The 13,147-nt window shown below is 35.6% G+C and overlaps 1 protein-coding gene across 2 annotated transcripts; it reads right to left on the bottom strand.

Annotated features, from left to right (window-relative positions):
* Positions 1-192: 192 nt before the first annotated feature.
* On the bottom strand, positions 193-7,847 carry LOC143590691 (kinesin-like protein KIN-7N). 2 transcript variants are annotated; one of them, XM_077071095.1, is made up of 18 exons: positions 7,673-7,847; positions 7,500-7,589; positions 6,786-6,904; positions 6,592-6,705; positions 6,430-6,511; positions 6,287-6,354; positions 6,129-6,206; positions 5,896-6,038; positions 5,442-5,544; positions 5,264-5,344; positions 2,514-2,582; positions 2,371-2,430; positions 2,223-2,300; positions 1,906-2,151; positions 1,524-1,607; positions 1,298-1,438; positions 954-1,220; positions 193-662 (listed from the first exon to the last, which is right to left on the bottom strand). In XM_077071095.1, exons 1-18 carry the CDS (start codon positions 7,845-7,847, stop codon positions 234-236), a joined length of 2,427 nt encoding a protein of 808 aa, XP_076927210.1. In that variant the 3' UTR covers positions 193-233. The 2 variants fall into 2 exon arrangements, with proteins under 2 accessions (XP_076927210.1, XP_076927211.1); XM_077071096.1 differs by having other exon boundaries at positions 194-662; positions 1,056-1,220.
* Between the last annotated feature and the right edge of the window lie 5,300 nt (positions 7,848-13,147).

The raw sequence follows: 13,147 nt of genomic DNA, 5'->3' as shown, positions 1-13,147 counted from the left end.
GATGCTAAAGTGTTAATTAGTCACTAGTTATAGAACTTATAGTGCTAAATGCACAAGCAAGTGGAAACATCTTAAGTGCCAAGTCATTTTGAAAAACCAGAGTGGAAACCTTTAAAATGCTGCAATATTCTTCTACCAATGGGACAGAATGAATGAGCACAAACCACACAAAGCTTTAAATAAACTAGACAAAAGAACAATAGTTATAGAAGCATACAAGGTATATTACAGTATCAAGTAGAGAAATCAAAAGACTTGGGTAGACTTTGAGCTTTCAAATGATCTTCTAGTTTAGATTGGAAGTCGCAATGGAATGAGATGAGTGACCTTTGGCGAGAAGCAAAAGCAATACTAAACTGTTTGATTTCTTCCTCCAGGCGTTTCCTCTTCTGAATTTCACAAGCCAGATCCTGCAAAATCTTTTCATTTTGCTGACTCAGTGCTGCAAGTCTTTTTGATGAATCAGATACGGTTAGAAGCAGGTCATCTCTTTCGGCTAACAAAAGCTGAGACTCCCTTTCAAGGGCATCAACTCTTTCTTTAGAAGCTTCGAGAAGGTGGTTATTAGTATCTAACTCTTGTTCCATGCTCTTGTACATTTCCTTCATCAATTCGATTTCACTACTTAGTTCCGTCTTCCAAGAAGCAACTTGTGGGCAGTCCTAATTCAGGTTTGAATATTCTTAGAACCAAAATTAAAGTGAAAAGACAATCATGTATGCAAGTGAGGGATGCTGAATAGGTCTAACTAACGAGTAGTTTATCATGGGAGGTGCTTGAACAAATATCATAAAAACTTGAAAAAAAAATATGCTTACTTTTGCCTTTCCACTCCATGATGCCCAATCTAGTTTTCTCCTAAAAGCTATTCTATGCATACAGTTTTTTTTTAATCCCAAACATAAAAGAAATACTAACAGTCAATAAATTTGAAAATTAACCAACTCTTATACCTGACTAAAATGCAGGGGAGACAACAAACTCAAGATTAAGATGATGAAAAATATCAAAATGCGCATGTAGTAACTTGTTGATAGTTTTGTCACGGCATCTACCTTGTCTTTGTTGCTTCCTTGTTCATTTTCTTCTTTTCCGGAACTACTTTTATTTCCTTCATTCTTAAACATATTTGCTTCAAATGTTGACATGAGAAACGTAACAAATTCACTTGTTCTAGAAAACAATTTTGCAGCTGTGGACTTGTCATCTGCTACCAAACTCTGTTCAAGTCAACAAGATTCATTATGCATGTCAACTTTCAACTCATTTATGGCTTTGCAATGTGTATGCAGGGTACCTGAACATTAGAAGCTATTTCCTCATTTACAGCTTTGCAAGACTCCCTCAACCTATTAGGAATTTCCTCAGCTTCTCTCTTAAGTTTCGATATCTTTTCCACAAGTTGGTTGTTCAACAGTAACTGTTCTTTATACTTTTTCTGTAGTGTGATTTGATACAAAATAAGTTTCGATATCCTTCTCGATAAGATTTGATGTAGAAAATGATGTGATAAAGAAACTAACCTCAAATTCAGTTTTTTCATCAATAGCTTCATACACTTGTCTTTGAAGATTCTGAATTTCTTTGTCATTGCCAACTTGACAATCCTGTAAAGACCATGTGCGTGTGCTTTATAAAATGCATATTGGCAACATAGCTTAACATCATTAATTCTATATAGTAGTGTGATTACATCCTAAAGCAAGTGATCAGCTGTATTAGAAAATATAAGTGATTATCTGAAGATTAACATAACTGAATTTTGCTTTAGTGCTGATGATTATAAATAATAGGCTAGTTACAATGCCAAAGATGATACTAGTTATTATTGAAATGACTCCAATTAAGCAACCCGCGCTTCGTTAAGAAAAAAAGTAGGAGAAAACAAGAAAAGTTGAAACTTACAGAAACTTGTTTTGCAGGAGTCATACTAATTAAATCAAGATCAGGTATGAAACCATTGTTCATCTTGAACCACGTGTCTTCATCAGCAACATCACCAAATTCGTATGGAAGAGGGCTATATTCAGGGGGTGTAGATTTATAAGATCGTTTAGCGACAAATGCATGTGGAGCTGGTTTAAAAGTAGGAGTACTAAAAGCATCTCCTTGTTGCGTGTCAATGGTTTCTTGTGTTAAGGATTCACTACCCTACAAACACTCTAAATTATCAGCCAGTGGTATAGATGAAACATAACAATAAATAACTAATGAAGCCTTACCTGGGCTGAGATTCTTTCTCTGTGTGATTTCCTCTCCTCCTCCAATTCCATAGCAAGCTTTTCACGCTCTAGTTCATACTGATAAATGGAAACATAAACAATCGAGTTAACTATAAAAGAAGATGATGACTCAACTGGATTAACTTACCTTCAGCATATCATTTCTCAGTTTCAATATCTCTTGTTCCAGAACCCCCGCATGAGATCCCTGTCAAAGTAGTACACTGCATTCAAGTTCTAACCTTGGTGGCAATGTCACAACCTCAAAACAAGATATGATAAACACTTCACCTCAAGTTTCATGCGTAATTCCTCTATTTCGAGTTTTTGGCGCTTCAGTAAGGCAGCATCTGTCAGAATCTATTGAGATTATTAAAAAAAAAACCATTTAGCTCCAATAACAATGGACAACAAAACATAAATAAATAAAAGATAAGGTCAATATATGCTTCAGATCCACAGTATGACTAGGGCTGCAATCGAGCCGAGCCGAGCCAGGGTTTGCTTGAGCTTTAACTTAAACGAGCTGGCTCAAGCTCGACTCGTTTTCTTTATCAAGCTGAAAAATCGAGCTCGAGCTTAGCTTGTTCAACTCTCGAGCCGAGCTGCTGTAATTTTTTTTGTTTTTTATTTATTTATTTTTTTACAAATTATTAAAAGGCAAAAATATAATTTTAACATACATATGATGAGTGGGTAAAAGAATGCGTTTTTATTGTCTAATATCGTGTGTTTTAGCTATTTATATATATCGAACACGATTACTTTGAGATCTTTTATGATTGCAGGTGTGTTGGTGCTTAATGGAGCCAAATGGAGCTTAATGGAAACTATTGGGATGATACTTGAAAGTTAGAACGAAGATGAATGAGGCTGATAGTCAAGATATGGAGAAAAAATGAAGAAGACCATACAGGCCGCAAATTGTGCTGTTAGGGCTGCAATTTGTGGTCCTGTCTGGTAAGAGAGGCCGCATGCAGGGGTGCAGATCAAGGAATTTTGGTAAAGGAGGCCGCAAGTTGCGGTCCTCTGACCACAAATTGCGGCCTATTTCGTAAAAAGACGCGGATTTTAGGTTTTTGCATCCATATATAAATATAACCTTAGGGTTACGAAGGGAAGACTTCTCCCAGCCATTTTGGGGTATTAGGAAGCCATTTTCCACCATCCTAACACTTACCAATCACCACAATCATCCATGCTTTTATCCTTCCACACCATAATCAAACTATTCAAGATGAAGATGCAAGGCTAAAGCTTTTGTGACCATCTCCGGGAGTAGGGTTGTGTTTGTAAGCAAGACTTTTTGGTATTTTGAACCTTAATATTGGATTGTTTGTGCATTCAACAGTTTTTCGTAATTGAATGTTTTGTGATTTTATCAGTGAATTGGTTTGTGGTCATCAACTTTTAGGATTAGGTTCTTAGAGTCATTGACCCGTTTATCTCTAGCCATTAAATCACTTACATTTATCAAACCCTAAAACTGATAATCAATTAGGTTATTATTCACCTAAGCCAATTGTTCGGATTAAGTTCTGACGGTCAGTGAGGTCAAATATCTAGTCTTTTGATTATAGGTGTAAGCAAACGAGTTTCCCAAATAAGTTTAATCAATTGGTCTAGGTGCTTCACAACCTGAAACCTGGAGTTTGGTTACTTTTCTTTTAATTGTCTTACAACTAAATCAATAATTAATCTACTTGACATCGTCTGTCCACCAAGAATAGTTAGTTACTAAGTATTGAACTTGATTAGCACTTTCCACTGATTCCATATGGATTCGACACCTTACTTGCCCTAGCTAGTAAAGGTAATTTTTATAAATGTTTTTGATTAACCTTTCGACATCGATCAACATATTATATAAAATTTAATTTATAACGTTATATGTTTTGTTTTTGTTATTTTTTTGTAATGTTTTAATGATCGAGTGGCATAATAAATGTATAATCTTAAAATCTTTTTTGGTATGCTATTATTATATATGATATTAAAATTTAGGGGTTAATCTAAACGAGCCAACGAGCTGGCTTGTTTAGAATCAAGCTTTTTTCGAGCGATCCGCAAACTTTTTGAGCGGCCCTAAGTATGACACTATGGCCAACGTCTCACTCCATATTTTTTACTATAAACAAGAATGAGCATTATGGTACATAGATTACAGTGAAATACATACCATAAGAATAAAGTACAAATTAAGTGACTGTTGAAGCCAGACAGCATTGTTCAGTCACTCACTAAGTATCTTAGATCAATATACTAATACCAAGAAACACAAAAATAGTGCATATACTTCTTTTCTTATAGAAACAAGGTATACACCTCCCGGATAGGATGGGTATGTTTCCTCTTATAGTGTATTTTGTCAACTACAGAAAACTTAAAAAATGAAACCTTTACTACTCAATCAAACTTCATGGGCAATAATTTACCGGCAAGATTGTCTCTCCCTAAATTGACCAGTATAGTTCAAACCAAGGAGAAATGTATGTGTCTCTAGATTTTCTAACCCTTTTTAGCTGTATATAATCAAAAAAAAATGGACTGAACCGGACAAAAATGGATCCGAAGTCTGAACCCGCCAAAACCATGTCTGAACCAGCCAAAAACAGGCCTAAACCTGTACAACCTAAACAAAGTCTGAACTAGCTTGTTTAGGCATCTTACTTACCAAAATTTTTTACATAATGAAGCAATGTGGGATCAAAATCACATTTAGCATGAGCACCTTGTTTTTACATTTTGGACTTTGTTGAAAAATAAATATATTACGTCTTTTACTTGTAAAACAGTATTAAATTATTAATAATTTTTGCCTATTATATATTTATTTTTCTTATTGCACCTTTTTTTCACGGATGTGCACTTTTTTGCACCTTGCGCTAGGCCACAGGCAAACCCTTTGCGCTTTCTGTGCACTGTGCACTTTTTACTACTTAGACCAAAATGATGGCCTCTTTAAGACAGCCTACACAAAAGCTACAATAGCATATGCTACAATTATCACAAAAGAGAATGGTATAAAGAACAAGACCGACCTCGTTTACTTGAACACAGTTGGTAATACGTTTAGCTCTACTAGCAAACTGAAGTGTTCCCTTGGTTTCCTCTATATGAACCTACATATATATGTACCATTTAAACAACAACAAAAATTAACATGTAGTACTCAATTGTGTAAGAAATAAGACATGACAATGAAAATGATGTCTATACCTCCTCTGGTGCCACAGTACAAATAATTGATGTTTTCGCATTGCCACCAAGTGCAGGTTGAAGGATGCGGGTGAGCTTGCTATCACGATAAGGAATATGTCCCCTGCAAAAAGAATGTAATCATTTTGCTCACCATTTCAACTATGTTATTAGTTAACCAACTTGTAGCACCTGTTCTATTAGATGAAACTTGCTTCATGTGCTAGGAAATATTAAGTAAGAAGATTATTAAGTGAAGTATTATCATTTGAAAACAAGCAAATCAACTGATGCGAATGAAGGATGCAACTAAATTTGGGTGGTAAGTTAGAAAAATAGGCTTCTGGGCCAGTTTATTTAATATTTCCAAATACCAAGAGGATTGATAAACATATCAATAAATCTATGGTTTTGGGAAGTTACTGCTTGCAGGAAAATGGGGTGTTGCACAACTAGACTAGAGGTAGACATGTACCTTTGCTTTGCGCCATCACTCAATTTGTTGATGACGTTGCCAAGAATCATTAAACTCTTGTTGATGTGCTTTCCCTCCTTCAATCGAACTCCACCAGCTCCAGTTTTGGCAATCCGCTCAGACCCAGCTAAGTCTACCAAATTCTAGTCCCAGATAGAGAAGAAAAACTCAAAAAATAGATACAATAATAATGCGCATTACCAAATAAACTGTAGGATAAAAAGGCTACAAACCAAGACAGAAACACGGATGGCATCATCCAAAGTTGAATAGTCATTAGAAGCTGAGTCTTTCCCCTTGCTCTCAATCACCTGAGATAATATAATGGCTTATAAACCATATAAGAAATTAAAGAACACTAACATCAACAATGGCAGAAGCAACTACATACCATCCGAAAGATGGTGTGAGATCTACTACTTCGGACATTCATATTAGTCTCACCAAAGTGTCTGTTGGCTGAAAGAAGCAAGCAATTGCAGATGGTTAACTGAAGTAACTAACAAGAAAATCTGAAATTAAATTCAAGCCTACCTTCCCCCATTTGAATGAGCTTAAGTACTTGATCGGCGCTATTAACAATCTCCTCCCTAAGGCCCGCAACGTATATACCGCGCTGCAACAAGTATACATCAGCAAAAGAGAGCATTTCTACTGTAATGTGACGTAATAAAATATAAAATAGAGTGCCAATACCTCCAAACTTTCATGAATTTGCAGCTTCTGATTCTCAACAGCAAAAAGGTCATTGATTTCTTCATTATATATCTCCATGTAAGAGACTCTAATGAGAAATTCCCTATCAGTGGACTGCAAAGCAAGCAAATGTTGATAGTTATACGTTGGCTTATAAATAGTAGTAAGAAGAAGTAATCTGATCTGATAGATACCGTGTTTGTTTTGGAAAAGATATCTTCGACAGCGCGGTGAATAATTCCCTGATCATTGTGAGATCCATTCATCGTAAAAGTTTTACCACTGCTTGTCTGTCCGTAAGCAAAAGCAGTACCTGGTCGCTCCGGAACGAATGAATTATTAAGTAATTGAAGTAGGGGTGTTAAGAATTCGAATTCAATACGCATTTGAGTCCAGTAAATCGAATATGAATTTATGATTTTTATTCAATTCGATTCGTAATTTGAATAAAAAATACACAGGTATATATTTATATATACAATTATACATAAATATATATGTATTTGTGCCAAATTCTAAACAAGATCCATACAAAATTAGATCCATTGCATACATAAATATAAAATATTACTTGTAATGTTGTGTATGTTATTGGTACATTATTCTGAATGTTTAAGCTTGGAACTTTTAATGTGGAGTGGATGTTCTCGACTTCCCGTTTTGAATGTTATTGGTATTTTATTTTGAATTATTTTATTAGGTCCTATTGTGATTATGTTTGGTGTTACAATGACAATTTTGGTATTTTTTGACTTTGGGTGAATTAAAAATTCGAAACGAGTTTGGAATAGGGAAAATAATACTAATACTAATACGAATCGAATAATGAAGTGTTAAGCGAACGCGAATAGGCAAAAATAAATAAATAAATTGAGAAATTAGGGTTAGTTAGTTAGTTAGTTAGGTACCATTGAAGCCTTGAAGGACGGCATGGATAATGTCCTTGGTGAGGAGGTCGTAAACGCTAGAATTGGAGCAATCGTGATCGAAAACATGATCTAAGTAGAATGAATGAATGAATTAGTGCAATTACAGGGAAGCAGCAAGTAAACAAAGAAGAAGGAGTTGAGTTTAGTAGTACCGAATGTATATGAAAGAGCAGGGGGGAGCGGGGTGCCGGCTAATGACCTGTGCAGCGAGATACGGTTGTCATCTACCTTCCAGTGACTGGTGAAACCACCTTCACCTTCATTACCATTAACATTAGCATTGACCACAGGCGGCCTCACTCTCACTGCTACGCATATTTTCTCCATCTCTCTGGACGATGGATGGATGGATGGATGGATGGATCTGAATAACACGCTGGTAGGCGGGATCCCTTTTTAAATTTTCATTTTCAATCAATTCCAATTTTATTCAAACCGCCCGGTCCGGTTCGGTTATACCCATTTGAGCCCTTTCTTAAGGGGTCTTTGGTCTAGCTTTTTTAACTTAGTTTATAGCTTTTTTTTACAAAATAAGTTTAATTTGGTGTTTTGTTTAGCTTTTTAAGCTTATGCTTATATAAGCTAATTTGAAGAAGCTTTTTTGAAGATGGTTTTTTAGCTTATTTGAAGAAGCTTATTTATTTAAGGGTGTAAGTTACTCATTTGTCCTTAAATGGTGATGGATTAACAATTATTGAAGCAACTTATTACTGTAACAAACTAAAAAATTATGGATTAACAACTTATTATCAACTTGTAGAATATAAGTTAATCCAAACACTTAAAAAGAGTTTATCAAATAATATAAAATAAGCTATATGCTGCTTTAAAATATAAGCATAAGCCAAAAAATAAAAGCTAGGCCAAACACCCCCTTAGTATTTGTGATTTGCATTCATTCCTTTTGTAGGTCTTTTCAACTTTTTCTAATGACGTATGTTGGTGGGAGGTCTGAGTTTTTTAATGAAGATTTGGGTTAATACTCAAAGACAATACTTTAGTGGCTCAATGAAGGAAGACTGAGATCTTTGTGATATTCACTTCGATCTTGAAGGCGTATGGGTTTTACCACCAGTGGGCCTTCGGACGAGTAGGTTTTCCTCGAAACTGTAGATAACTTGGGGGCACTTAAGTTCTCTGTATGGTTGGGTTGGGCCAGCTGACGGTGGTCTTTTACTATTGGATCACCCCATACGAAGTACCTAAACAATTCTTTATTTGTTGGTCGTTTAAAAAAAAGTTCATTCCGTTTTCTTTTATTTTTATTTATTAATTACTTATATGCTTATTTCTAATTAAAAGAAGTTACCATGCATTTCTAATATAAATCCAACATACTCAATTACATATTGTTAAAACTTAGTGCATAAAGAGTTATAGTATTATTTGTATTTAGTATATGATTTAATTATACTTTTTATAAACTTAAATTTATAAAAATGTTATCACTAGTAAGGACATCGGTAGGATGTCTGGTCCGGTTATGAAACATTGATCGCTTCACCATATATATTTTTATATTATATTTGTATCGGAAGAAATAAGTATGGATGGGTGTAAAACCTAATTCCAATTCCTACCCAATGGGGATCACACCTAGTCCAAACCTAATAAACCTGGCAGCTCTTACACATTTCTGTATTCCCTTAATCCCGTTCGTACCTTGCTATACCCTTTTTTATCTTTCGAGATCTAGTAGTATGTACCATGTAGTAATTATAGAGTAGTTTTTGACCCCTTTTGCACTTAAGGACCCTAGAATTAAACCTGTCTCCCAATATGAGAAACCTTGAATCTGAACTCACTCAACCTGAAATACCTGATTCTAAGAAAAAACTGTAATTCAGTTGGTTCTTGGGTCTTATTTTTTGTTTTCAAGTCAACCTGTATAAACATGTTTGTTTTAAAACCTTATACTAATATTATTAGGTGCAATAGACGTAAGGTACTGCACGTTTCCGTTACCGCCATATAGGAACCTAACAAGTCATAATCGGAGCACGGGCGGTAGACAACATCACCGTCTTACTGCTAGAACAACCATAGACAACCAAAAGTCAATGGTCATCACCATCACACTTCTATCGCAACATCATCGTCACTTGGGGAGATACAACAAGGCATACAACATCTTATGCAGACATTAAAATGATCAGTTAAATAGAGAGGAGCCTATAAACTTGAAAATGATGTATGATAATAATGACACAACCGCTACTTCCTAGGGTTCCAAATTGGAACAGTCGCCAATCGGAGAACAAACGGCAGACAACATCACTGCGTGTAGTAGGGGTGTGCATGGGTCGGTTTGAGGCGGTTTTGAGCCAAACCCATAACCATAACCGATATGTCGGTTAATGGATAACTATAACCATAACTGACTCGTTATGGCGGTTTTGGTTAATCAGTTATAGGTTATAGTGAGTCGGTTATGGGTCGGTAACCGTAACAAAAACAATGTAATTGGCCTAAAAGTTTGGTACCAATTATTACAAAAAATGACATAACATAATCTTACAAAGTATATAATCCATGATATTAATACCAAATATTCAAAAAAGAATGATATTATATAATCGAACAATGAAATTCAACTTAATTTGATAATAAACGTTAAACCAAAAAACTTACAAATGATATAATCCAACAATATGTTTGGTGGACGTTAATCCCAAACATATTGTTGGTTAAATAATGGATCGGTTTGGTTATGGCGATTTTGGAATTATCTTTAGTCAAAACCAACCATATTTGGCAGTTTTTAAAAATTCATTAACCAACCCACTGGTTATGTCGGTCATCGGTTAAAATCGGTTCAGTTATGTTGATTATGGTTTGGTTTAACGGTTATGGAAGTTATGTTGCTCACCCCTACGATGTAGTGACTCTTCTTCATCAGTCCAGAATCCGGTGATGTTGGCACGATACTTGGTAGTTTTGTCTGGTGAAAAGTATTTTAGAAGGAATTGCTATACCATCTGATTCCACATGGTGATGGTACCGGATGGTAGGGATTCAATTCATTCCAAGGTGTCGTAGCCCTAGACCTTATACCCCGGGAGGGAGCCGTGAACATCGAGCGGTGGTATCGTGTTTATTATTAAAATATTTAGCACGAGAAAATTTACCAGAACTGTTGTTAGGAAAATTATCAGAGTGTAAAAATAACATGAGTCTTATTTCATAACCCGGGGGTAAAACCCATATTTATACAAACATAAGTTTTTTTATGGTAAACACTAATTTACAAAAATACATTTCTTTATTCTGGTGACAAGCCATTTATTTAAGCTGTAAACCTTGCATGCATCATTCTGTGTCTTTAACAAGTCACTTGAAATGTGTTTAAAAATATTTAATCAGCAAGAAATACTAGTGAGTACATTCATTTGTAGATGACACATTTATAGTTACAGCATTAAGATGCTTTTACATACGCCTGCTTACAAATTACCAAAAGATACTTGTCACTCGACCGTATCTATGAGTTTGTCATATTCTTATTCGCTAACACTTGTCCAATAAGTAACGTAATAGACCATTAGGCAAGCCTGTATACAAAACCCCACAATACCGATAGTAACCATCCCGTAAGTCTACAGAGACTTAATCACTATATCGTAATTAAAATATTTTGGACTATTTGTTATGAGTTTTATAAGTTTAAAAATCATCATGACAACATTGAAAACCAGTTGTCTCACGTAAATGAGAGTTGTACAAAAACTTGAATATCTCACATTGCAAGTTTACAATTAAAGAATTTCCTAGTATTAAGCACCTATGTTAAACACTAGTGATTTGGTCTCAATTATACACATTATTATATAAATATTCTCTATATTTTTAAGTGCTTTTGAGCCAGTTTTTATTGAATATTATTATTATTTGGTTCATGTGTGAGTTTAATGGTTTCAAGCTAAAATACGGTAATTTCACTACGAGACAAACGACTGAAAAGTTTAACATAATTTATCTAATAACAGTAGTACTAAAATATTAGTAATAATAATAATAACAATATGAGAATAAAGAAAAATAAAAAATAAAGAAAGAAAAAAAAAGAAGAATTAGACTAACGTAACATATAATATAATAATGTTTATTATTTGATGTCTTTCTTTTGTTAGTTTAATTGGATTGGGCCACGTTTCGAGGAAGGATGAGAGCGGTGGGGTTGGCTACGGAAGCAAGGTGGTTCGGCAGCGGGATTGAACAATCAAATCCAGAAACATCTTTTTACGTATCAAATCTTCCAAATGGGGTGAATAAGACGGTATTGTGGAATAAGTTCAAACACCTACACTAGGTGCTATGTCTGATGCCTATGTGGCTAAGAAGACAGATCTAAGGGGTAATTTTTTTGGGTTTATCCGGTTCAAAAGAGTGTCGGATGTGCAGATTTTGGTGGCCCACGTCAATACGATAAAGATTTTCAACGTGAAGGTGGAAGTTTCGGTGGCAAAGTTTGACAAGCAGCATAGAGCTGGGCTAGCTCAAGACGTGTATGATAGGAAGAGGACATCACTAAATCAGACTCATGTTAGTAATGATAAAGGCAAAGAGGTTCTTGTTTGGAATGTGTTTCCTGGACAGTTAAGTCGACTTGTCATACAAAGACGCTGTCGTAAGATCTAAAAAACATGTGAAGGAAGTTTTGGGAATGGCCTACCCCTCGCAACGCCTGAATAGGTCGGTTCTTGGAGCGGCCAAATGTATTCTCCATGTGTAGAGCAAGCTTGATGTTGGGCGAAGCTGGTTACCCGGAAGCATCTATATCATATGTGGGGGGCCTTTCAGTACTCTATGTGTTCAAGAATATTAATTTCCTAAGTAAAAGGTTGTTTGGGAGAAGTTTTTGCACTCGGCATCTTTATGGGAGGGTCAAGACATAGGTTTACCTTTTCTTCTTCGAGAGACATAAATCTTAGATATGTTTGGTGGTAGTTTGTGTTTGGCTGGCAAAGTTTTCTCAGGGGAAAGTGGATAATTCCTATGGGGTTTGTTCAATTATTACGTCTGTTGGGGATCGTATTGAAGAGGAAGTTAAAGTCAGATGGAAATATTCTGAATATGTGGTTTGGGTAAGTGAATAAACAGGGCCATGGCTTCCTGATTCAGATGGGGAATTAGGCTTATTCTTCACCGGGAAGCTCGGCAACCCGGTTTGTTCGGAGGGAGTCGCTGTCAACCTAGAAGAGGGTGAGATACTTCAAAAATCGAGCCAAGAGGAAACCATCCTGGGGTCTCGGCTGCGCTGGTCGAGGGTGGCGATAGCCGTAGGATGTTCAAAATCGGATATTCGAGTTTCGGATATCCGAACATTTCGAATATCGTTTGGATAGTGAAACGGATATCCGATTTTGGAAAAAAAAACCTAATTATATTTAATATTTACTCTTTATGAACCAAGAACAAATTATTGGTATACAACTGTTATCCTAGATATAGAAGAAACTAAGATCTGCACATTTCAAACTTCAAAGTGTTCTTCAATAAAACAAAAACTATGCCATGAATCTAAGCAGACTATTTGCAACAAACACATAGCCAATTAGCTACAAATCATCGTCGGCCATAAACCACCACGGCCACGAAGCACTGCCGGCAACCAATCAAGGTGTATT

This window comes from Bidens hawaiensis, unplaced genomic scaffold, assembly GCF_021521415.1.
Source record: "Bidens hawaiensis isolate Kalapana, Puna unplaced genomic scaffold, B.hawaiensis_p1.1 tig00038854_1, whole genome shotgun sequence".
Lineage (NCBI taxonomy): Eukaryota > Viridiplantae > Streptophyta > Magnoliopsida > Asterales > Asteraceae > Bidens > Bidens hawaiensis.
This window is presented reverse-complemented; position numbering and strand designations above follow the sequence as displayed.